This window comes from Acinonyx jubatus, chromosome B1, assembly GCF_027475565.1.
Source record: "Acinonyx jubatus isolate Ajub_Pintada_27869175 chromosome B1, VMU_Ajub_asm_v1.0, whole genome shotgun sequence".
NCBI classification, from domain to species: Eukaryota; Metazoa; Chordata; class Mammalia; order Carnivora; family Felidae; genus Acinonyx; species Acinonyx jubatus.
Window position 1 is genome coordinate 84,932,944 of NC_069382.1, and position 27,016 is coordinate 84,959,959.

The following is a 27,016-nucleotide window of genomic DNA, read 5'->3' on the forward strand; positions in this document are numbered from 1 at the left end:
CTGTCTTTAAAAAATCTGTTTTCTCTGTATTCTATGAAAGATATTGCTGTTACTGGTCCTTAGTAGCAGCATAGTGGTGTAGTGATGGGACCAAGAAACAAGTTAGGATATCAGGCTGTGTGTTCTAGAGTCTGCTTCTTTTTCTTGCTTGTTTGTGTCTGTTTAGTCTTCCAAGGTAGCTATGTGGTTAAATTCAGTGGGAAGGGGATAAAATGAAGGTACTGCTTTTCCTTTGTTCTCAGTGGACTTGTTCCTGTTATATTTGAATCTAAAACGGGTTCAAAGCCCATTAAGAGAAGCCCCAGCTACAGAACAATCAATGTCTACTTCTTCCTTGAAGATTCACTTTCTGTATGATCACTTCTAGGTGTGATTCACCAAAGAGTTCAGGAACTCGGGGGACTTCCATCCCCTCCACATCACCCAGGCCAACTATTGCTTCTTTTTACAATGCTTTCCCTTTATTGTATAGTCTTCCTTTGTTGTATTTAACCCTAAGAAGTGAGCCACCAAGAACAATAGGCAGAATATATTTACCTTGTGCTGGTTTGGTATCATTATTATTTGGGAAAAAGAGTACAACAGTTTGTTTCTGGAAGACTCTTTTTATTTTTCTTCTTTTACATGGAACCCAGGCGTTCATGGCCTGGAGAACTGATTATTATGGAAGAAAGAATCTGATAAGTGAAATCATTTTGCCAAGGCATTGCTAATGATTTATGTGGTAGCGTTATGGGTAGTCACAGGCATTTTAGGTAATATGGCACCAGAAAGGGGGAAATTATTCTTGGGGAACTTTTTCTTCAAATTATGCTATGTAGAAACCTACTTACTTTCATTCATTTGTTCCTTCAGCAAATATTAATTGACCACTTACTGCCAATTGTCAAGTACGTTTCTAGGCACTGGAAATAAAATATGTCAGAATGGCTATAAAGAATAAGTCAGGGCTAGATTTTAGTAAACAAAGAGATGTGCTTTGTACTTGGATAGGAGAATGGAGAGTCAATATTATGGAGGATGTCAGTTTCTTCCAGTTAATCTATATATTCCACCTCTATAAAATGTTAGGGCAAGTTTGGGGGGAAATTGATTATATGACCTAAATATTGTATGGAAGAGTATACATTCAGGAATAGCCAGAGCAGTTTTCTGAAACAGAAATGTAGAACAGGTAAGTCTCATAGAAATGAGAATTAATGCAGGAAAAAATTAAAAGAGGATTTAAATAGAGTTTAAAAAAATTGTTTTTTGATGTTTATTTATTTTTGAAGAAGAGAGAGAGCGTGAGCATGGGAGGGGAGCAGAGAGGGAGACACAGAATCCGAAGCAGGCTCCAGGCTCTGAGCTGTCAGCACAGAGCCCAACGCGGGGCTCAAACCCATAAGCCACGGGATCATGACCTGAGCCGAAGTTGGAGGCTTAACCGACTGAGCCACCCAGGAGCCCCTAAATAGAGTTTTTAAAACACAGCAAATACAGTTTTAGAGAGCATCTTCTTTCAGACAAACAAAGTTAGGAGTTCTTCTACTTCAGATTGTGATGGGATAACTGAGACCAGATTTAGAAAAAAATTTTTTTAAGCTTATTTATTTTTGAGAGAGAGAGTGAGAGAGAGAGAGACAGAGAGAGAGAGAGAGAGGGAGACACAGAATCTGAAACAGGTTCCAGGCTGAGCTGTCATCACAGACCCCGACATGGGGCTTGCACCCATGAAGCATAAGATCATGACCTGAGCTGAAGTCGGACGCTCAATAGACTGAGCTAGCCAGGTGTGCCTATGCATCTCAATACTTTTTAAAGGACTGAAATCATACAGAGAAAGCTGTGTGACAAAAGCAGAAATATGTTAGAAATTAACAACAAAAAACAATTTCAGAATCCTCAAACATTTGGATATTAAACAGCTCACTTTTATATAACTCATGGATTAAAAAGAAATCACAAGAGAAATTAGAGAATGTCCTAACTGAATGAAAATGAAAATACAATATATCAAAATTCGAAGGATGCAGCTAAAACAGTGCTTAAAGGTAAATTTATAGTTTCAAATACTTATGTTAGAAAAGTCTAAAATCATTTGAGCTTTCAATAAACTAGAATATGAAGATCAAATTAAATCCAAAGTAGAAGGAAGGAAGTAAAAAAAATAAGTCAGTGAAGTAAAAAGTAGACAAATAGAAATTATCTGCTAGCTGGTCCTTTGAAAAGATTAAGAAAATTGATAAATCTCTCAGTAGACTGCACAAAAAAAAAAAAACACAGAAGGCAAAAATTACTAATATAAGGAATGAAAGGGTTGAACAACTTTATGCCGATAAGTTGGCAGCTCAGATGAAGTGGACAAAATCCTTGAAAGTCATTCTAAGAGGAATAGAAAATCTGAATAGCACTGTATCTTAAAATAAATTGAATTCCTAGTCAAAATCTTTTCCACAAAGAAACCTCCAGGGCTAAGTGGCATTATTGATGATCTAACAAACATTGAGGAAAGAAATAATACTAATTTTACATAACTCTTTCAGAAAATAGGCAAGGTAGCATGTCCTAACTCATTTTGAGGCCAGCATTATCTTGATACCAAGACCAGACAGAGATATGTAGGAAAAGAAATCCTCAAACAATATCCTTCATGGGCATAGATAAAAACATTCTTGATTAAATACTAGCAATTAAATCCAGTAATGTATAAAAGGGATCATATGACCCAAATAAGGTTTATCCCAGGAAGGTAGGTTTAATCAATCAATGTAATTCATCACAGTAACAAAATAAAAAGAAAAAAATCATTTGATCCTATCAGTGACCACAGAAAACCCATTTGCCAAAATTCAACACCTATTTATTATACAAGTTCCCTAAATTAGGAATAAGGGCATCTTCTTCAACCTAATAAGTACATCTGTGAAAAACTCACAGGCAACATCATGTTTAAAGGTGACAAAGGGAATGTTTTCCTTTTAAGGTTGGTAGTAAAGCAAAGATGTCTGCTCTAACCACTTCTGTTCAACATTGCACTGGAAACATTGCTACAGGGTAAGAAAAATAAAAAGACGTATGGATTGGAAAAGAGGTCGTAAAACTATTTCTAAATAATACAATCATGTTTATAGAAATTCCCAAGAAATCTACACAACTGTTAGAACTAACAAATTTAGAACAAGTGACTATGTAAAAATTAATTGTATTTATATATCTTAGCAAAATAGGAAATTTAGCAAAATAGGAAATTTAAAAAGCAGTACTGTTGAGCAGTATCAAAATGACACAGGGGTATGTTTAATGAAGTAAATAAAAGATGTATATGCAAGCACAGCATCTTATGAGAGAAATTAAAGACCTGAATAAATGAAGAGTTATACCATGTTTATGGATTAGAGAATTTATGTTAAAACAGAGTTGGAGGGCCTACGCACCTGATTTAAAGACTTACCGTGAAGTTCCAGTAATTAAGACAGTGTGGAATTGATATGCCAACAGACATGTAGATCAGTGGAACATAATATAGATCCATCTGAGGCTAATTAATTTTCTTTTTTAAAGTTTATTTTGAGAGAGAAAGCACTTGTGCATGCACACAAGTAGGGGGGGGGGGTGGTGGAGAAGAGAGAATCCCAAGCAGGCTCCATGCTGTCAGCACAGAGCCCGACGCAGAGCTCAATCTCATTACTGTGAGATCATGACCTGAGCCGAAATCAAGAGTTGGACACTTAACCAATTGAGCCACCCAGGCACCCCAAGGCTGATTAATTTTCAGTAATGGTGGTAATGTAATTCGGTGGAGAAAGGATAGTCTTTTAAACAAATAATGGTGGAATAACTGGATACCATATGCAAATGAACTCAATCATACACGATGAATAACTCAAAATTGAGCGTAGAAAATTTTTCAATCTTAAAATAGGCCATGGTTTCTTAGATTGAACACAAAAGCATGACAACACTTTAGAAGAAAAAAATGATGAATTGAAGTTCATTTAAATTAAAAACTTCTGTTCTTGAAAAAAAATTCCATTAAGAAAATGAAAAGATGAAGCAAAGATTGGAAAAAAACCTTTACAATACATATACTGACAAAGAATTTATATTCAGAGTATATAAAATAATAAATTGGAGATAATCCATTAAAATAGGAAAAAGATTTGAACAGATAATAAAATGAATGGCCAATAAGTGCATATAAAAATGCCCAACGGGGCACCTGGGTGGCTCAGTCAGTTAGCATCTGACTCTTGGTTTTGGCTCACGTCACGATCTCCTGGTTTGTGAGTTTGAGCCCTGCATGGGGTTCTGTGCTGATGATGTGAAGCCTGCTTGGGATTTTCTCTCTCTCTGTCTTTCTCTCTGCCCACCAAATAAATCAGTGAACTTTAAAAAATGCCCACTATTACTCACCATCAGGGAAACACAAAACCACAGAGAGATACTACTACATACTTACACAGAATGGCAAAAATTAGAGGGATACCATGTGTTGGAAAGGATGCAGAGCAGTGGAACTCTCATACATTTATAGTGGGAATGTAAAATAATATAATTTGATAGTCCTTTTAAGATGAAGTGCACAGTTAACTGGGTGATCTGGTAAATTGACTCCTAGGCAAACATGGAATAGAATAGAACAGAAGGGGGAGGAAGAACAGGTACAGTAACAGGAATATTATAGCCTAGTTTATGAGTTTATGATAATTTGTTACAGCAGCTCCAAGAAATTAATATACCACCTTTGCAGCCTTATTTCCTACATTACCTCACATAGCTCTTAATTGCTTTGCCCCTAATTCCCAAATGTGAGAGTTTCCATGAGTTTTGTTCATGTTCATTTTGTACCTGAAATTGCCTTCCACATCTGTCCAAATCCTTTTCATCCATTCAGGGCCCAGTTCTAGGAAGTCTTCTGTTGTTCCTCAGTCTGAATCAATTCAATACCTAACAGGGTTGAGGGTTATATTTCAAAGAGTCTTAAAAATCATTGTTTAGTATGTTCAGTTTTCCTTCTAGACAAATGGGGAGTCATGAAAGCTTTTTGTACAAAGAAGTAGTACAGATAATTTTGATTGTCGTGTGAAGACATGCCCTCCTCACTCACTGAGTATTTACTCCATTCTAAACACTGTACTAAGTAACTCCATTACTCATTGAGTATTTACTCCATTCTAAACACTGTACTAAGTACTTTGTGGATATTTAATTTTCAAGGGAATTTGAGAGATATAAACATTTATAATCTCTCTTTTTTTGTTAAATATGAAGACACACGTGTAGAGAAGAACACAGGGTGAGGGCACAGGGAAAGATGTTAATAATTTGTTCCATTTAAACACGTTAAGCTCAGAGTATTAGATGTTAATAATTTGTTCCATTTAAACACGTTAAGCTCAGAGTATTAGCTGATTATTCCTGTAGTGATGTTAAATTGGTAGTTTAAAAGTTGGTTCTGGAGTTCAGAAGGTGCTTGGAGAAGAACCAAATATTTAGTAATCATCAGCATAGAGGTGCTGTTTTTAACCATAACAATGGGGGGCATTGCCAGGGAAGGTAATATAGAGTAAAAAGGAAATGCTGAGAACAGAACCTTAGTAGGTTGGCTATATTTCTGACACTGGAGATGGAAGAAGAGTCAAAGGATATGCTTAAAAGTAGATTGGTAGAAAGAGAAAAAAAAGATTGAAGAAGCAATTTTTTAAATGAGGTAACAGTGTGTAAGTATATGAGTCTGCAGAAGGATAAAGGAGGATGAAGACTGAAATAGAGTTTAATCCTTACTGAAATTTAAGAGAATAGTTTCATCGGAGTGGTAGAATCCAGATTGCAAGGTATATGTAGATAACGAGTCAAAGAGTTAGACTATCTTTTGAGAATGTATACAGGTATAAGATGCAAAGATCTGGAGTTCACTTGAAGGAAGAGTTGAATTTTTTTAACAAAGATTTTGGCTTTTTTGTAGTTAATAAGAAGGAGCCATTGAAATATTAGAACCCAGCTAAGGTATACAAGAGAGAACAGTGGGTCGAGAATCCTAATTGGTGGGGGGAAGAGACTATAGATGGGGGAATTGGCCTTGTCCAGAATTCTACATCTCAAGTATTTCATAGTTTAGAAAATTTGAATTATTTCCTACTGGTAAGATGGAGGTGGAGAGTTCACAGTATAAAATAATTTCAGGTTAATGTTACTGTTAAAGATACTATTAGATTTCAGAGGAATGAAAGAAGTTATCAGTCCTTTGGGTTCTGTATAAATAAGGTATTTACTGCTTGGGTCAATACCAGCTCAAATGCCACTTAACGATGTTGCTTTCTTAATTTATGAGTGGGGACCTCATCAGTCTTTACCTATCGCATGCTCCTCATTAACATTTATTTTATAGCTAGGTGATGTTGCCTGTAGGTTGTGGTTATAAAGCTGAGCAAGAAGAATGGAGATTTAACTGTTAGTATATCTGATTTGTGGGGAAGGATTTTTTTTTTCTTCACGCATGCAGAGAGGGAGGAAGAGAGGATCCCAAGCAGGCTCCATGTGCAGTTGGAGCCGGCCAGGGGGCTCAATCCCATAACTGTGAGATCATGACCCCAGCCGAAATCAAAAGTCAGCCATCCAACTGACAGCCACCCACGTGGCCCAAGGATATTTTTTTTTAATGTTAAAAATGTTTTGCCTTATACAGAGTAGGAAATTCAGTGTTACTGTTCAGCATGTGCTTGCTTGTTTTCCTTTTCTTTTTCCTTTTCTTTTTTTTAATTTTAATTTTAATTTTTTTTTTAAATTTAGAGAGTGTGTGTGTGTGTGAGCAGGGGAAAGGGGCAGAGGGAGAGAGAATGTTAAGTAGTCTCCACTCTCAGCCCGACGAAGGGATCCATCCCATGACCCTGGGATCATGACCTGAGCTGAAATCAAGAATCGGAGGCTCAACTGACTGAGCCAGCCAGACACCCTTATGCTTTCTTATTTTTAATTTATCATACCTTTGTTTTGTAATTTATTTAAAGGTTTTTTTTGTGCAGTATTTGATACAATACGAAGACTGCGTTTTATATATATATGTGTACATATATGTATATACACATATATATTAGTTTAAGAACAACAAAAAGAATAAATATTACCTATGAACCATAAATAGAACCAAATATATTATGGGGTAATATTTCTTTACTTTTCTTTATAGTTTTATTGTTTGTGGATATATTCGTAAACAACACGGTGTTTACTTTGAAAATATGAATAATGTCCCAAGCTAACTGAGTTAGGGAAGGATAGCATTACCATAGTTAGATTAAAGCTTCCAGGAAAAGGAGGACTAGTTTGGCATCAAGTTCACTGCATTTCAAGAAGTTCTACTCAGGCAATCAATAAGCAATGTCATGAGTTGGTTCTTGGAAACATAGGGCCATCTTGGTCAGGTTTCAGGCAGTGGTATGACCTGGTGATGCAGGTTTGTTCAGCAGGTATATATATATACAGTCCCATGGAGAGAATGCTGTTCTTCTTGTTTTTGTTTCTTAACTTTTTGTGGTTTTCTTTCAACACTTGAGAGTAGATCAAAGCAGAACACATCTGGGAGGTGAAGGGAGTGTTCTTAGCTAATCCAGGTAGCAAGGCAAGGTGGAGTGAATAGGTACATCAAAGCAAGCCAGATATCAGATATGAATAAAAACTTGGAGTAGGCTTATCTGGACACTCTGTCCTTAGGAACCATGCCAGGGGTTGTCTTGGTGACAGTTTATCGTGCTGTCTCAGGAGTCCTGGTCGTATAATCCAGACTGGTTGCCCTTTAAATCCAGTGTATAGCTGGCATCTTGGAATCTCTCTTGCCAATCCTCCCAAAGATTACTATTGTCTCTTTCCCGTTTTGGGTCTCCTATATTCTGTATCCTAAATTGTGGTCTTTATTAAAATTTTACTTTTGATGAAATCAAAATTTGCTTCTTGAGAAAGGATGTATGCAAAGTAAATGTTTTGAGATCTTTCATATCTGAGAAAACTCCTTATTTTCTTAAGTTGATTTGACTAGCTAAAGCATTCTAGGTTAGAAATGATGTTCCTTTATAATTTGAAGAAATGGCTCCCTTGTCATTTTCCTTCTAATGTGACTGTTGAGAAGACTGAAGTCTGAATCCATTTCTTTGTATGTGACCTGTATTTTCTCTCTAGAAACTTGCAGAATCTTCCGATTTATCTCCAGTATTGTGGTATTTCACAGTGGTGTGCCTCAGCTTAGGTCTCCCTTAATTTTTTATATTAAATATCTGGTAGGTCCTTTCAAATGGGCAGCTCATATCCTTCAACTCTAGAAAATTTTCTAGAATTCTTTCATTTCTTTCCAATCTGTTTTTTCCCCCCTCCCCTATTTTGTTCTTCTGGAACTTTATTATTCAGATATTGGACCTCCTGGACTGGTTCTCTAGTATCATTCTATTTTCTCTCCTATTTTTTATAACCTCATCTTTTTTTCTCTGGTTTCTGGAAGACTGCCTCAATTTTATCTTCCAAGCCTCCTTTTTTTTTTTTTTTTTTTTTAATTTCAGCTATCATGTTTTTAACTTTTTTTTCCTCTTTTTTCCTCTTTTTTCTTTTTTTTTAAACGTTTATTTACTTTTGAGACAGAGACAGAGCATGAACAGGGAGGGGCAGAGAGAGAGAGGGAGACACAGAATCTGAAACAGGCTCCAGGCTCTGAGCTGTCAGCAGAGAGCCCTACGCGGGGCTCAAACTCACGGACCGTGAGATCATGACCTGAGCCGAAGTCGGACGCTTAACCGACCAAGCCACCCAGGCGCCCCACATGTTTTTAACTTCTAAGAACTCTTTATTTTTAAATGTCTTTATTAAATTGTATTCTGTTCTTGTTATGGATATAATATCCCTGAGGAATAGGACTATAGATGTATGTATGTATGTGTGTATATGTATGTATTCTGTGTTAAAGGCTTTTCTGTAAATTACTAGTAATAGTTGACTGTTTGCTTATGATTAAAAGTGGAGGACTAAAAAGCTGATTGAAAAATCTATTTTGGGGGGGTGCCTCGGTGGCTCAGTTGGTTAAGCCACCGCTCTTGATTTTGGTTCAGGTTATGATCTCATAGTTGTGGGATCAGGCTCCATGTCGGGCTCTGCACTGAGTGTGGAACCTGCTTGGAATTCTCTCTCTCTCTCTCTCTCTCTCTCTCTCTCTCTCTCTGTCTCTCTCTCTTTCTCTTTCTCCCCCTCCCCTGCTTGTGCATGCTCTCTCTCAAAATAAATAAATGTTAAAAAAACCCCTCTATTTTTGGTACATTATCAATACTAACAAATATGCCTAATATACCTTGAAAATGCTCCTATTATTCCCTCACCAGAAAGTTAATTCTCCAGTCTTCTGCTGAAATGAGGGCCAGTTGCTTAACATCATGGAGGAGGAACAGGTCTAGGAATCAGAGTGCTTTTCAAACAGCTTTGATGGGATTTTCCTGTTTGAACCCCTCCTCTTTCTCTACCACCTGCTACTCCATTTTGAGGGGTAATGGGTACTGCCTTCTGTGGGTTTTCCAGTGTAAGGTGTGTTGTTTCTCAGCTTCTTTTTGCTGCCAGGTTGATTTGGCTTTCCTGGATCTCCTTAACTACTTCATAACACTTACCCATCCACTTTTAATCTTCTAAGATTTTGTTGCTCTTATCTCTTCTCCTTTGTTGCACTTATCTCTTCTCCTTATGGGTTTGTGTTGAAAAGTCTTTTACTTTGTTTTAGTGGGTTTCATGAGATAGTGCAATTATATGCATGGTTTTAATTTGTCATTTTAGTCCTGAAGCCGATTATTTAAAAAGTTTAATCTAAGACTCACTTCCTGAGACTTGAAAAGATTGTTAAAGTTCCCTTTTCATCTCTTGTTTTAGTTTTTACATTCATATTTATATGTAATCCATGAAACTCATTATGTAATATACATAAAACTCATTGTGTAATATGTGAAACTCATTGTGTAATACATGAAACCCCTTGAGACTACGTGAACTCAAGTATTTAGGAGTAAATCCAGAATTTGTGAATAAAAAAGTTGATTGTTTTCTAAATTTGCTCTTGCAGGAAAGTGAAAAGGTTTCTGAGTATCCAGCAGTGATTGTGGAGCCGGTCCCAAGTGCCAGATTAGAGCAGGGCTATGCAGCCCAGGTTCTGGTGTATGATGATGAGACTTACATGATGCACGATGTGGCAGAGGAACAAGAAGTTGAGACCGAGAATGTGGAAACAGGTAGACATCTCACAAAATGTTCATTATTTGTGACTTTCTCATTTTATAAGTGTCAATGTTACTATTGCCAACTGAATGATACATACGAAAGAACCTCTTTTTGCTTAGAAACCAGTGAAACATCTCTTATTTAAGGGACTATATACAAAGTCCTACATCACAGTTCTTTGAAGTATAACAGGTCTCATACAGTGGACCCTAAGGACAAAATTACAGGCCTGCAATAATAGAATTATCTTTAGCATTTTTTTTTTTTGAGAGTGTGACTAGTTATTTAGATATAGAAGTCCATAGGCTAGTATATGAGGGTAACTTTTTAATTCAAAATCTGTAGAGTACTCTCATTTTATAACAGATTCAGAGTTTCTTTGAATCAATATTGGTGGAGCAGTATGATTCCTTTTTTCTTAGGTCAGACGCGTCTTTGTAGCAGTCGGTCAGCATCTTCTTCCCTTTTTGTCGTCTGAGAAATTTTGGTGTTTCAGTCTGTCTGCATTTAATTGGAGATTAATAATATGCAATCCTTGGAAACCTTTTCATTTTTGCCATTGACCATAAAGAGAATAGAGTATCTCACCAGAAAGATGGTATGACTGTTGTGTAATAATAAACGTTAAAATTTATCTTTAGCTCTTAATGGAGAAAAAAATCCTTATACTTGGCTTGCAATTCTCATAAACTTTCTTACGTATTTAGATAAATTTCTACAAATGTAGTTACGTCTCACGATTAACATTTTTGAATATTCTGCTGTTGAGGCCCACTAGCACCCCTCAGACTACTAGCTCCTTCTAGCTTAAGGCTGTTCTTCCTCCAGTTTTATTTCTTACTGAGCCAAAGGATTAAAAGTTACCTTGCTCTTCAGAGCAGTGATGGCAACAAGGCCAGCAAACTCCGCTTGAAGTGATAATTCCTTCTCTCAAAATAGGTAGTTAAGCACTTCATACAGGCTTCGTGACCTTGGACTGAAGTGGTACTTGATTTACACAGTAGATAATGCAAGTGGCAGGAAGAGACATGTGTGGTTTTTTGAGGGTTGGAGAGTTTTCCAGTCTGAAGCGAGACGCATGGGGGCAGAGATGAATTTTCTTCTTGAGAAAAAGAATAGGAAGAACAGCAGGGTGATAGTTTGAAGTAGATATTGTAACTGATTTTATTACAGGAGCATAACTAAGCAGAAAACTAATGGCACAAGAAAAAAAGTATGATAGCTTAAGTTGAATGGAAAAAAACAAAAAAAAGAACGTGTTTGAAATTCCTGGAAGTTGCTTTGATCAAAAAAATAAGGAAGACACACTATCTGCTAACTAATTTGGATGTAAATTTAAAAAATAAAAAATAAAATTAAAAAAATAAGGAAGACTATGATTTTGGTAGCAAATCGGAAACTTTGTAAAATATGAAAACTACAGTGCCAAATTTGCATAAGTAGAAAATTATGGATATTTATCACATTAAAATACCACAGCAGGTCAGCCAGATCTTATTGGTTGTATAATTGATGATTGCTGCTTCATTAATTTCAATTACTCAGGTAAAAACAATTCCAAATAGGAAGTGGATATAATGTGTTCAAGGGATTTTATTTTCTTAGTCATCTTAAACTCTGAGGGTGATGATAATCATTTATAGGGCAGAGATATGAACGATCGTGATATTGGAAAAGGGAATATACATAGTCTGGGTAAAAGAACATTTATTTTTGTGATATTTTGAAAGCAGTTTTGACTAGCTGATAATATTTTTTAGATTTTTTTTTCTTCATCATGAAAAGGAAGTATTAGTAAATAACTTGTATTATTATCCTAAAATAGTCTAAAAGTACCAGAGAAGTTCATCTTAAACATTTTTAATTCTGTTCTGGTTCATGTTTCTGTTTTTTTTTAAATCTATGCTTGCTCTATTACTTCAAAAAATAAAGAATAGTATCATATAGCTATTTTTGTCTCTCACAGAATAACACAGTAAAACTTAGAATTCATTTATAACTCTTTTAAAGGCAATGCCAAATTGAGACTGAAAACTGCTGGCTCATACATCTCATACATCTATAATTAGAACAATTTAAAACACTCCAATTTATTCATCATAAGGCATGCAGAACTTGAAACTACAACATACTAAGTTATTTGAAAATACTATGGCTCATGGGTTTTTAATGTAACTTTATAAGAATTGTTAATATATATACATTAGTTTCGAATCAGCTAATCCAAACCCAATTTTGTTTTTATTTAAGGAATAAAATGCATTGTTAAAAAGATTTTATTTTTAAGTAATCCCTACACCCAACATGGGGCTCGAACTTAAAACCCTGAGATCAAGAGTCCCATGCTTTACCTACTGAGCCAGCCAGGTGCCCCAATAAAGAATAAAATGCATTTTTTAAGTTTATTTATTTATTTTGAGAGAGAGAGAAAGAGAGCAGGGGAGGGGCCGAGAGAGAGGAAGAGAGAGAAAGAGAAAGAGACAGAGTCCCAAGCAGGCTCCTCACTGTGAGCACAGAGCCTGACGTTAACCAAGAGATCGTGTGTGACCTGAGCCAAAATCAAGAGTCGGACGCTTAATCGACTGAGCCACCCAGGTGCCCCAAGAATAAAATGCATTTTTAAACAAGTAAAAATCTGAATAAATTTTCATTCTTCTGATACCTAGAACATATACAGATAAATAAAGTTGTTATGATTTATCCTAATGTATGTTTCCTTTTAGGTAGTGGATTAAGATCAGGTTCATTTTGTAGTGCTATAAATTTTTAACTTAAATTCCAGAAACGTGTAGGTTTTGGAGAAGAAGTTGGGAAAAAAGGGAAAGGAATATTTATAAGATGTCTACAGAGGTTTTCATTTGGTGAATTGGTGGAAATGAGATCTGTATAGAGTAAGATTTCCTTTTGTACATCTAGGAAATACTTTCTGGAATGCTCCTATGTTATAACTTAGGTTATATTCATAATTCATAATTCAATATTCATATATTCATATTTATATATTCATAATTCAACATTCATAATTATATTTATTGACCTGATATAGCAATTCTCTGCATGTGTACATTAAAGTTTTTCTTTTATTGCTATATAACCATATGTGTATGTTTATACCAGAAACCATGTTCATGATGAAATCTAGGTAGGAGTACTAAAATTATATAGTGAAGTACAGTTAGCCATCTTAATTATTTTGTGTATAAAATGATTTCTCATTTTGTTAGTAGTAATCATAGGCTATTTTGCTTCACCTTTTTATAGACAAAAAAATTCTACATTTCTCTCACAGAGCTTATGTGCAATAGTAATCCTCTCTTAAATTTTATAGGAAAAGCCAAATATATGTTTTGAGACTTTAGGCATATTCATCTAAACCTGTAAATTGCCTTTTGATGATAACTGGAGATCAGTAATCATAAGGAGTCTTTGGGGAATAGTAATGAAGTATGAGTGCCGTCTTGAGTCTGGCAGGCTGGAAATACCCTTGCCAGTGGCTGCAGACTCCACTCCACTCCAGTTCTGGGGGCCTGCTAGGTAGACTGATGTGCACATTGGGGATGGAGAGGGGTTTCTGGGATTCCCTACTGAGATTTGAGGTAGATAGATAGGTAGATAGAGAACACATGAATTTTAAAAGGTTATTACAGATTACCATTTAAAAAGTAACAAGTTTATACCAATACAATCAATAGCAGATACGTTTTGATAGAAATCTTTTAAGGCTCGGCTGAGAAGATTGAACTGTTTAGGATCTGCTTCTTCATCTTGCACCTTAACTTAACTCTATTTATCTTCTTAACCTTCCACTTTAATTTATGAGAATATATCACAGATACTTTGCATTTCTTACGTGCAAAGGTACTGCCTTCAACATGTTTCTTTCCCTCAAGGGGTTAATCATTTAGTTTTAACATATATAATATATACTGTGTTGGAAATGTAAAGCAGTATAGAATCAATTGGGTTCTGCTTACAAGTTCAAAGAGATTTTCAGAAGAACGTTCAATTTACAGGATTAGGGAATGTTTAGAGAAAGTAAAGAAGGAGGACAGATGGTAGGATTTGGATGGGCAGATAGGAGGTAAGTGAAAGACACTGTAGACTGAGGACAATATAATTAATAATGGGTAGAATATTGAAGTTCAAGTCATGTTTAGAAGATATTGTGAGTAAACGAGACCTTGACAGGAGGTCCCATTAAGAGTTGTGACTATATTATGATTTGAACCCGAGAGTGAGTGATAAGGCTTGCAAGAAGCAGAAAAATTTGGAAGGTTTTGAGTAGAAAGTACTATGTAATTAGTATCTCAGGATCTGATGATTGTAGAGGAAGGGATGAGGCAGGCAGACTCGTTGTTGTGGTTATGAGTTAAGGGTTGACTTGAGAACTATTAAAACAAGGTAGAAGCAACAGGAATAGAAGGGGCTTATGTAAGCAATACTACTATGCAAGATCTAACAATACTTGACATGGCAAATTAGGGGGAGAGGCATAGTTAGGGAAGATATTACTCGGTTTTTTTGACCCTAACTTGATGGCCGTAATATCGTACAAGAATTCGAAGAAGGCAAGACTGTTTTGGGAAACAGGTAAGTTTGCTGGTAGGTGTGTTGATTTTGAGTTGAAGCAGAGCAGATCTGAGGAGAAATATTTGGGTATTTAAAGATGTACAAATGTGTAGTCAGGGTCCCACTGCAAAAGTGATGGCATATTCAAATTAGGATAAATTTTAGAATGTTTTAATAAATGGCTAGTTACAAATGTGTGGGCAAGCATAGGGTGCCCATAAGAAATAGGGCAGTAGTCCAGAGGTGGCAGCAGCAGAGCTCCTTCTGTCCTTTGGCCTGAGGCCCAAAGGGAGGGCGTGGTTACTGGAACCCAGAAGAAGAGAGCCCTGGAAAGAGGGTCACCTTGGGAGGATCTGGGACCTTTGGTCAAAGGATGCAGCTGGCTTGAGGGTGATGCTACAGGGAAGGAGCCAGGGAATAAGGACCCTGATTTTGTTCTCCTTCTTCCCTCTAATTCCTTGCCAAGGCTCTCCACTGATCAAATGCAATCTAAAGCTTTGGGAGTCCTGTTGAAGTCAGACTTCTGGGACAGAGAGCAGCATTAAGAAGGGTGGAGAATAGACCTGGAGGGGCAAAGGGAACATATCTAGTACAGTTGAAGCTTATAAAAGAAAGATCAAGGAGAGACTGATTTGGGAATCATCATCATCGATGCCATGGAAACATATGGAATCTCCAGAAGGAAAGGTGTTTGAGAGATTTCTCTAAGGGAGAAGGTATTTATATTCCGTGTTTGTCTTCCTGTGATCAAGAACAAAGGACACAAAATTAAGGAATTGACCTTAGGGAATGTTTACATTAAAAAATTTTTTTTCCTAATGTTTATTCATTTTTGAGAGATGGAGAGAGACAGAGCATGAGTGGGGGAGGGACAGAGAGAGAGGGAGACACAGAATCAGAAGCAGGCTCCAGGCTGGGAGCTGTCAGCACAGGGCCTTCGGGGCTCGAAACCATGGACCGTGAGATCATGACCTGAGTTGAAGTTGGATGCTCAACTGACTGAGCAACTCAGGTGCCCCCAGGGAATGTTTACATTTTGAGAAACCTGAAGAAGAGCCAAGAGTAATCAATTAATGATAGAAAATCCTATTCCTGAGATTAATATTTTTTTTCTTCTAGCCTTTTAAGTAGTTCTCTTTAGTAGAAAAAGGAAGAATATTGATTGGGTTAGTTAGTCTTGGTTTCAGACTTCTAATTTATCACTTACTTATCAGTATTTAACTTTTTGGGAGTCTGTTTCACTGTCATGAAATAGTAATGCAAGGTTGTGAGGACTACATAAAATAAATATATAAAACACAGTGCTTGTGATGTAGTAAGTGCTCCGTAAGTATCCCTTTAATTTCATTAGGTCCTTTCCTGTGCCTTCAAATATATAGAAGGTCTTTTATACATTAAAACAACATCTGTTTACTTTTCCATTGTGTTTTTCTCTTTCCTTTCACTTCACTTTTTGTAAAAAAACAAGTGCTCTATACCTCTATACCTTCAGTGTGTACTTTTTCCTTGTCATTTCTTCCTTAGCTTACTGTGCTTTGGCACCTACCTTTATCATTCTCCAGAAGCTCTTTGTTTATCAGATTTCAAAAGACACTCCTCTGCGAAATTCAGTGACCCACAGAATCATCCAGAAGTAGGTCCTTCCTGTTCTGTCCTTCTTATCTACTGAAACATTATACTCTAGCTGTTTTCCTTATTGCCCCTTGCATGGACTGTTTATGCTTCTGAACTTTTGCTCGAATACATTTTTCTATCAACCTGTGTTCAGGTATTATCCATTTTTTTAAGGCCCAGCTACACGAAACTTTCCTCAGTGATTCTGGCCTGCATTAAATGCTCCCTTTCCTGATCTTCTGTTAGACCATCTGGGCTTAGGCACTTGATCATTGCTTTCTTATACTGTTCTTGTGTGTATACATATTCCTTTTGTTTTCAAAGTAAACGTAGAAGTCCCTTGAAGACATACTTTTTTATTTTGTTGAATACAGTGTACAATATAGTATTTAACACATAATTGCTAGGAAATACAGATTGAAACAGATTGAGTTTTGACTTAGTATTGCAGTATAATCAAGAACCATCTATGTAAAATCTTAAATATATTTTCTTTTTTTGGTACCAAATTAAATGTTGAATACTTTAGGGTTATTTAAAATATAAAAAGGTAGTCATCCAAAAATATAAGTATGGCTATCCAAAATATATCAAAGCCCATAATGTTGTCATACTAGATTAACTTCATCTTAAAATCACAGTAGGCTTTAATCATTTGTGATTATACCTAAATTTGATTTTTTTTTTTACAATAAAATCAATACATTCCCATTGGAGAAATTGGGAAGTATTGCAAAGAGAAACAGTGAAAATCACTCATAATCTTACCAGCAAGGGACCAGTAACTATTGCTTTTTATATGTCCTGCTGGCCTTGTTTAAATGTTATGTAATACAAGTGGATTTATTAATCTTTACTAACAAACTGGCTGAAAGCAGTCTGGTAGCTTCTTACTTCTCTTCTGATCATTGGGAGCAGGACTTTGGTTTTTAACTAGGTATCAAAACATAAAACTTTTGTGTTAATAGTTAAAGAAATGATCAGGAAAAATTAGAAAACTTAGGCATCTACATTTATGAACAAAATTGTGTTTAGGGGTTAGTTGAAAAGATAGACGAATGATCAGAATTTTTACATAACTCAACAAGAAAGCACTGCTTTTAAAAAAAAATACATGGAAGTTTAGCTTTTTGAAATGCAGTTTAAAAAAAGAAATGAGATTTCTGTCTTGAAAAATAAGTTCAGGAGCCAAATTTCTTTTCTTGAAAAGTCTCAAGACTAGGTTGACTTCATGATGAGCTGTGATAACTTTTGTATTTGTTATACCATCAGAAATCCTCCCTGTGGCACAAAAGGACTCTTTTAATTAGAAAATATTGTTGCCACAGGGAGGTAGAAGATCGACATGAAAAACTGGGGATCTGAAAAGGAGCCCCTATCCTAGGATTACCTGAAGGTGAAACAGATTGAGCCAGAAGGAAGACAATGCTGGTAGGTTGGTTTTTCATTTACTAAGAATGTTTACAATTTTCCATTTAATTACAATTATTTCAATATACCTATACCATATTTTTGTTTCAAGAGTGACAATGATTTCTCCTTAAGGAGGGAGAAATAATGTAACAGTATCTTTCCTCCTAAACAATTTGTTACCTGTGCTAACCCCTGCCATGTTCCTAATATTTGTTTCTTTTTATAGATTAAGCTCTAGGGCTGTTTCATGCCTCCACTTACTTAGATGCTACTACTGACCAACATCTTCCAGTCCTTTTTTCTGCATTTCTGTTATTTCTGTTGCTTCTAATCTAGACTTTTTCTACATTTTTTTAAAGAAGTGTTTTCTTCCAGTTATCCATTTTGTTGAGTTTAGCCTAGTCACTAGTTTTCTAAAAAGGTAAAATGTGAATCTGAAGTTCCTTTCGTTTTTATTCTAGGACTGTTTGAATTATAATTGTACTGTGATTTGGATCAGTTAGAAAGCATTATTAGAGAAAAGTTTTTAATATTTTAGTAAGTATATTTCATTTAGCCTAAGATGCCATCTATTGTAAGAAACATTTTTAGATCACTAAAAGAAAAAAACGCTGCCAGTTATAAATTTTAGGATACCATCAATTGTAAGATACATCCTAGTTTCAGAGATGTTAAAATGTGAAAAAGCGTACATCTTAGAATTAATGAAATATGGTATCATGCAATTATTAATCTTCCTGAAATTCCCATTTACTGGGCATTGGACATTAAAATGTCAGGTTTTTAAAAACTGGAGGTGAGTTGTGGTTGTGGAAGTCCCTAAATGTGTTGAGTAAGGTCTCTAAGTAGAGGGTGTTTAAGTGGAAAATTATTTAACTGTATTGTTTAAAAGTATACAAAGTAGCTAGAAGGTATTAAATTATGAAGAGTATAGAAGATGAAAAGTTTTAATATAACACATTTACTTAAATCAATAAATAGAGTTTTATCATACTTGTTACTTTATAATTGGACTTTATAATCCAAAAGGAAAATGAAGTGAAGCTTCTGCTTTCTAAACTGTTATTTTATTTTTTTAATGTTTATTTTATTTTTGCGAGAGAGAGAGAGAGAGAGAGAGAGAGAGAGAGAGTCCACATGGGGGAGGGGCAGAGTGAGAGAGGGAGACACAGAATCTGAAGCAGGCTCCAGGCTCTGAGCTGTCAGCACAGAGCCCAATGTGGGGCTCGAACCCACGTACCATGAGATCATGACCGGAGCCAAAGTTGGTTGCTTAATGACTGAGCCACCCAGGTGTCCCTTTAAGGGCTCTTTAAAATATCTGCCAATTTTTAGTTCACTTGAATGTATGTTTTACAGATTATTACGTGAAGGAAAAAATAGTGGCCAAAAGTAAAGAACTACCCTGCCAGTTAAAGGAGAAATGAAAAGGAATGATTTTAAATGGTATTTGTATGCTGTAAGAAACATGTATTTTATATAAACGGAAAGAGAAGTATATCTAGAAAGTAGATCATTAAAGGATGTTTACTTTTGGAAACTAGTAGCATTCATTCCTTTGCACTCAAACTTTTTACATTTTAATTTTCAATTTTCAAACTTCTATTATTTTTTTATAAGTTTTTAAATGTTTATTTATTTTGAGAAAGAGCAGAGGAGGGGCAGACAGTGAGAGAGAGAATCTTAAGCAGGCTCTGCACTATCAGCATGGACATGACCACGAGGTCATGACCTGAGCTGAAATCCAGAGTTGGATGCACTTAACCGACTGAACCGTCCAGGTGCCTCCAAATTTTTAATTTTTTAAAGCACTAGTTAACTTTCAATTTTGCTATATAACAATGTGTCTGAGTAATAAATTTTTTAATTTTTATTTTGTAATAGTTTTTTATTTTTTTATGTTAGCAAGAGAGAAGGAGAACATGAGCAGGGGAGAGGGGCAGAGAGAGAGAGAGAATCTTAAGCAAGCCACATACTCAGTGTAGAGCCTGATGTGGGACTCGATCTCACCATCATGGGTTCATGACCTGAGCCAAAATCAAGAGTCAGATGCTCAAAAGAACTGAGCCACTCAGGCACCCCAGTAATAAATTTTAGACTGAGGAGAGGGCTAAATTTGGATTGTATAGAATTTTAAATGAGTGCGGCACCTGGGTGGCTCAGTTGGTTAAGTGTCCAACTTCAGCTCAGGTCATGATCTCACAGCTTGTGAGTTCGAGCCCTGTGTCAGGCGCTGTGCTGACAGCTCAGAGCCTGGAGCCTGCTTAGGATTCTGTCTTTCTCCCCTCCCCCACTCATGTTCTGTCTCTCTCTTCTCAAAAATAAAAAAAACATTAAAAAAATAAAAAAAAATTTTTTAAATGAGTAGCACACAAGGTTATAAATGTTGCCAAGTAGGGATAGCTGAAGGTTCTTAACTACAGGAATGCTTTAAAACATCTCTGGGTAAATTCATCCTCTACCAGCTATTCCTAAGGGCTGATGCATGTTGGGCTCAGAGCCGAGTATCTTGTGGTAAACAAGACCTTGTCTTTGCTCTCACCATGCCTTCAGCTTTGTGGGCAATGAACAGTTAAACATATTATTATAACTAACTGTGATGGCTGTTATGATAGGATTAATGAAAAGTTTAGGGAGTATACAGCTAGGGAATGCCTAGGAGGACAGAGAATGCCTCCCTGAGAAGTGACATCTGAACAGATTTGAAGGGTTTGAAGTAATTAGCCAGGCAGAGAATAGCATGGTTGAAAGTCTGGGAGGAAGGAGAACATGGCCTATTTGAGTTGCAGAAGGGAATTCAGTATGGCTAGAATATGGATTATGAAAGGGAAAGGGAATTAAAATGAAGCTAATGAGGTAAAAAAATCTTATTGCTGAGGACTTTGTAAAGACTGTATCTTGTAATTGTAAGGCTGAGGACTTTGTAAGATTTGTATCTGTTTCTTGGGCCTTACCTAAAGCCCAATAGGAAGGCTTTTAAGAGTTTTTTAAAAAGTATGTTTTTTTATACAAATTTAGTTGTTTCCCAAACAGTACTGTAAATGAGAAGTAAAACAAGACAATCAAAGCATTACCGAAAATGACGAAAATGACGTCTGAACTCCGTAGCTTCTCGTTCAGAGCTCCCTAATAGTTAGCTATTTTTATTCACCTGCCACTAAATTGTCTGCCTCTGTAGATTTGAGCTTTAGGTGTGCTCATCGCCTATACTAAGCTAAAAATTACAGAGATTAAAGTAGTTGCACATCTAGCCTTTCTTTTTGGAATTCAAAGCTGGGTGCTTTGGTACAATGCTGTTTCAGGAGGAGGAATCATTGTCCCTTGTACATCCTCCATGACCATTTGTAAACTGGGAAAGAGACCCATGAGTTTTCTCAGGTTCATGAAGGCGCCCATCATTTAAAGGAGGTCAAGAACATTTTCAACGCAACTATTAACTTTTGTAGAGTTGTTTCATCTTGTGTCATGTACCTCTTTGATCACATGGTAAATTCAGCCTGTGGACCTTCTCACGGAACAACTTTTTAAAATATATAAAATACAATAACTAGGATTACAAAGGAAACAAATATATTGAAATATAGCTTTTGAACTATTTTTAATTGTGATATATTAATGCATATGCTTCTTTAATAATGAATCATAAAATGAGATCTAGTGGCAGATCTAATTTATGTCGATAGATAGTTATGACCATAAATTACATTTTGAGATATCTGTAACAACTATAATATGAAAATATTTATGATATCTATTGGTCATGAAGTCACAAAACTGCCCAAACTATTGTGATTTGTGCCATTATTTAAAATTAAAATGCTTAATTTCAGTTAAAATCTAAAAAACAGTTTTTCTAGGTTTCATCCATATATTATTATTTTAGCTGTCATCTACCTTTTTCTCATCCTTTCTTGCCCATATTCTGCCCTACTGCTATTCTCTTTTTCCTAACAAGTCATAGTGGGGATCTGGAAGCCATTTTATTTTATTTTTTTTTAATATTTTTTGTAAATTTTTTTAATGTTTATTTATTTTTGAGAGAGAGAGAGAAGGAGAATGGGGGAGGGACAGAGAAAGAGGGAGACACAGAATTAAGATCAGGCTCCAGGCTCTGAGACGCCAGCACAGAGCCCAACGCAGGGGTCAAACTCACGAACCATGAGATCATGAGCTGAGTTGAAGTCAGACACTTAACCGACTGGGCTACCCAGGCACCCCTGAAAGCCATTGAATACACTTTTATGATCCCTGCTAAGAAAAAAAAGCACTTCTCAACTATGTAGTGGTTGATTGATTGACCTAATTTAACTTATTCTAAAACATTCTAATATTTGAGCATTTAGTATATTTCTTTAAAGGCTCATTTAATATTTTATGACCTATTTGTCAGTTTGAGATCCATCTATTTCCGTGACAAAAATTTCTGTGGCCAGTGGTTCTCAAACTTGACCATACATCAGAATCATCTGAAGCACTTGTTAAAATACAGATTGCTAGGCCCACCTCCAGAATTTCTGATTCAGTGGATCAGGGATGGGACTTAAGAATTTGCATGTTTCACAAGTTCGCAGGTGATGCTGATGCTGATGCTGATGCTGTTGGCCGAGGGATCATACTTTGAGAACCATTATCTAAACTATTGGGAATGACAGCACTGAAAGAGAGCTTCTGCCATTGTGAAAACCCAGCTAATACAGTAGCTTCTTACCATGTTGTGTTATTTCCATCACAGAAGATTGATATTGGGGGTGAAAAGATACCAAAATTCTTTCAGGTCTATATGAGATGATGTAATGAATTACTATTAATTAATTCATCAATAAATATTCATGGAGCATCTACCATATGCCAGGCACTATTTTAGGCATGGGCTAGCCGGGTAGACAAGACAGGCAATGTATCTACATTCCTAGTGCTTAGAATTTAGTGAAGAAAGCATGTAAGTTTGCCATACTGTAAAATTGTTTTGTCACAAATCAGATGATATAAATTAACATCTCCCAAACTGGTTTTTTGTAGATTTAATATTTGCAATTAAGCTAAGATCATTTCTTTTCAAGCATTTGAAGCAGCAGATAAATTCTCCCTCTTCCACCTTCATGTGACAGTTATTAAATACAGATGAGATACTGGTAAACTTAACATTTATCATGCACAAAGTACCTATTATATACAAACAACATCATGGCTCCTAGGGAGTAAGTGATTCAAAGTCGAATAAGACATGGTGCCTGGCCTTAAGGAAGCTTACCACCTAAATTGAGGAAAACTAGCATTCAAGGAAATAATACCGTGGTGTAGGTACAGTTGCGGAAAGGTGAGGAAGCACAAAGAATTGCCAAGTATGGTAGCTAATCTAAAAGTTCCAGATTGCATTATAGCTATATGGTGGTTCATTTTAAATTTCATCATAAAGGCATAGCTGACAGTTAAGGCCTCTGGCTTTAGGGGCAGAGGAGCAGGTCAAATGGAATTAAGCATTCCTAAATCTCACCATTTTAATTTTTTTATGTGTGGAAATAGTACCACAAAACACGAGTGACTTATTTTTTCCCATTTTTCTTTTTCTCATTCATAAATCAGGGGACATTGAAAGAACTCAGCCTGTTTGCAGTGGTTAGCTACAATTTAGGAATGGGATTAGGAAATGGGATGGTAGTAATTGTTATTTAAAAAAATTTTTATGTTTCTATAATTTTTTTCATCAGTATACCAGGGAAGAAAGAATGTAGCCCATTTCCTCTCTTTTGCTTAGGCATTGTTAAGATATAATGCCAGTTTTTATAAGAGATAACCCATATTCTCCTAATTTAAGGTCGGTGTTTGATCATAACTGGATGTTTGATTTCTTTTCACTTTGTAAATCAGTCAAAATACCTATCCGACTTGAATGAACAGTTAAATTTTAAAATTTAACTGAAAATATTTTTCATATGTTTTATATTAGATGGGTGGTGATCATAGGTAGTTATTCTCCAGGATAACTTATTTATTATTTTCTTCTTATTATTTATTTAAGAATATATTCAAACAAAACAAATTACTTGTTAGAACTTGGGAGAGATTTTCTTAAAACTAGACGACCTTGCAAAAGTTCACTCTAGGAAGTTTTACATCAAAAAGGAAAGAGTTATAGCTCTAATTTAGTTAGTGAAAAGGTACTTCTTATTATACATGATGTTTGACAAGACTTTTAGGAGAACCAGAATTCTTTTGCTTCTTCTATATTACCTTTTTTTTTTACAACTTAATTCTCAGAAAATAGATAGTCAGAATAATAAGTTAGAATGAAAAAATTCTTTTCAAAGGAAACCAAGAATTGGTCTAAGAGGAAAAAGAAATGGAAAGGTGCTGATTTCTTCCTGAGACATTTGCTTGCTTTCTTTTTTTTAAATTTTTTAATGTTTATTTATTTTTGAGACAGAGAGAGAGCGTGAGTGGGGTAGGGGCAGAGAGAGAGAGAGAGAGGAAGACACAGAATCTGAAGCAGGCTCCAGGCTCTGAGCTGTCAGCCCAGAGCCTGATATGGGGATCAAACCGACAAACCGTGAAATCATGACCTGAGCCGAAGTCAGACGCTTAACCCACTGAGCCACCCAGGCGCCCCCAGGCTGAATTCTTATACCTCCTAAAGGAAGTAAAAGAGCATGAGGACCTGAGACCATTTGTGGAGTTATCTGAGATGGCCTGTTGTACACAGAGCATATTTGTGTGTGTGTGTGTGTGTGTGTGTGTGTGTGTGGCTAGAATAAGAAATTAGATATGGCCCTAACTGTAAAGGAGGTTGCTTTTTAATGGGGAAAATATATAAGAAAACAACTCTTTAGGAGTGCCTGGGTGGCTTAGTCAGCTAAGTGGCCGCCTGTGGCTCAGGTCATGATCTCATGGTCTATGAGTTTGAGCCTTGTGTCAGGCTCTGTGCTGACAGCTCAGAGCCTGGAGCCTGCTTCTGTTTCTGTGTCTCCCTCTCTCTCTGCCCCTCCCCCACTCGCACTCTGTCTCTGTTTCTGTCTCTGTCTTTCTTTCAAAAATAAACATTTAAAAAAAAAAAAGAAAAAACTCTTTATAACCGAAGGTTCAAAGAAAATCTGTGTTGTAAGAATGAGAGAGAGAGCTATTATTTATTTTGATGGAAAGCTCATATTTTAGCTGAGCCTGGGAGAATAAAATTTCATTTGAGAAATGTTAAAAAAAAAATCAATGATCCTTGTTAAAGCACCATAAGGAAGACTTTATTCAAGAGGGGGGTACTATTATGATAAGGATAGAGACCACTGTTACATGATTTTGCAGTGAGGGAGAGAGAGAGTGGGCTCAACTCTGAGTACAGCATAAGTAAGTGGTAATTTATGGCCAAGGAGCAGAGTCATTGGATGGAAAATTTCTAAGAGAAAACATCAGGAATGGAGGGGTGGGGGTTCTGGTTAAACAGATTCTTGCTAAAGACAGGCCAGGATGATCACACATTAGCTGGGGATTTGGGAAGGATGAGGAACCCGATTAGATATGGAGAGTAATCAGATATGGAGGATGGGGGATTCTAAACAGACTAGCTAAACTGACTTAGAGTTCTTGTTAGAATGGGATTTTACAAGGAAGTACACAGATGGGCCTAGGAGAAGGTTCAGGAGCCTGACTAAAGAAAGTTTGGTAGACAAAGAATCTTTGTTCAGCAGCAAAAGATTTTCTGGTTGAAAAGTCATCATTTATACCTTCTTCTACCTTACCTCCTAGCCCAAAACCAGATCATGTCAGTTTTCAATTTTGCCTCCAAAATATATCTTGAATCTACCAGTTTCTTTCCATCATCATTGCTCCTAGCCTAGACTAATCTGTAGTTATTTTATGTGAGTTATGACCATGGCCATTGGCCTTCTAACTGGTGTTCTTATTTTCACTCTTGGCCCTTCTGCCTTTCACTCCAAACAATCCATTCTTTATATAGTAACCAAAGTGATTTAAAATATATATTTATAAATTTAATCATTACATTCCCTTCCCTAAAACCTTGCAGTGGGTTCTAATTGCACTTAGGATAATATTCATAATTTTTAACATGGCCTTCAAGACACTGAATATTTTGTCTCCTCTCATCCATCTAGAAACAATAACAACAATAATAGCAACACAAACAAAACCGTAACATTTAAAATGTATTTACCATATTGCCAGGAATAGTTCTTAGGTCTTTACATATTAATATATTTAATACTTTCAACAACCCTAGGCTGAATAACTTTTCCAAGGTTGGACAGCTATTTAAGTGGTGGAGCAAGGATTTAAATTCAGATTGTAAGCCCAAGCTCTGAAGCATTTATACTCTGATGAATTATATACATCCCCCTCCCCCCATTCGCACACTGTTGTCTTTTATATATATACACACATATACACACTGTTGTCTTTTTGCATTTCCGTTAATCTAAAATTTACCTTCACATGGTACTCACATACACCATTTGCTTTCTGGGACAGAGTGCTTTCCATTTTTCAGTTTCTTACTCCTGGTCATCCTTTAGATCTCAGTTTAAATGTCACTTTCTAAGAGAAATATTGCGTTTAGCTGATAAAAAGTCAATCTCCATTAGGACTGTTCTGTTATTTTTGTCATAGCCCCCATTTTTCTTTTTTGGTTAGCACCTACAACTTTGATACAATAAACTCCCACAATGTGAGGGTAAATAATTCCCAAAACCTCAAATTGCATGGAACATGGCATTATTGTGAGTTTAATAAAATGGCCCGAGACAAGCTGTGTGGAGAAAGACGTGTGTGAAAGGGGTTCCAGGACTCAGACTATGGCATCCAGATCAGTCTAAGGTCCGGCTGTGGTTTGGTGCCACCTGGTGGGTAGTTGTGTACTCCAGTGATGGTTTGAGGGTAGAGTGGAAGATGGGAGCCAATTACCATGTATTCATTATTCAGTACATTACCATGTATTCATGTATTCATTAAGTTCTGTTCTATTTATATTTACTTGTTTAATGTTTCCACATGATGCTTCATAAAACCAGAGGGCTTATCCTTTGTGTTTACTGGTATTGCTCAGAGCTAGGCACCAAATAGGTTTTCAATAAATTATTTATTGATGGGTGAGTGAATGAGAAGACATCATGAACGAGAACAATGCCAGGAATTTTGGACTTTATTTAGATTAGGCTTTGTAGTGGCATATGGTAGAGAGAGATAAGGCTAGAAAGAT

The 27,016-nt window shown here is 36.1% G+C and overlaps 1 protein-coding gene across 9 annotated transcripts in view; it reads left to right on the forward strand.

Annotated features, from left to right (window-relative positions):
* The window catches only part of ELF2 (E74 like ETS transcription factor 2), a 92,791-nt gene that overhangs the window by 30,749 nt on the left and 35,026 nt on the right, over positions 1 to 27,016 (forward strand). For 6 of the 9 annotated variants that reach the window (XM_027066248.2, XM_027066264.2, XM_027066274.2 and 3 more), the window contains exon 4: positions 10,064 to 10,229. In XM_027066248.2, the coding sequence (XP_026922049.1) occupies positions 10,064 to 10,229 (166 nt within the window). Of the gene's footprint in view, positions 1 to 10,063; positions 10,230 to 17,673; positions 17,833 to 27,016 lie in introns of those variants that run through there. The other 3 variants (XM_027066307.2, XM_053216958.1, XM_053216957.1) reach the window with 2 other exon arrangements.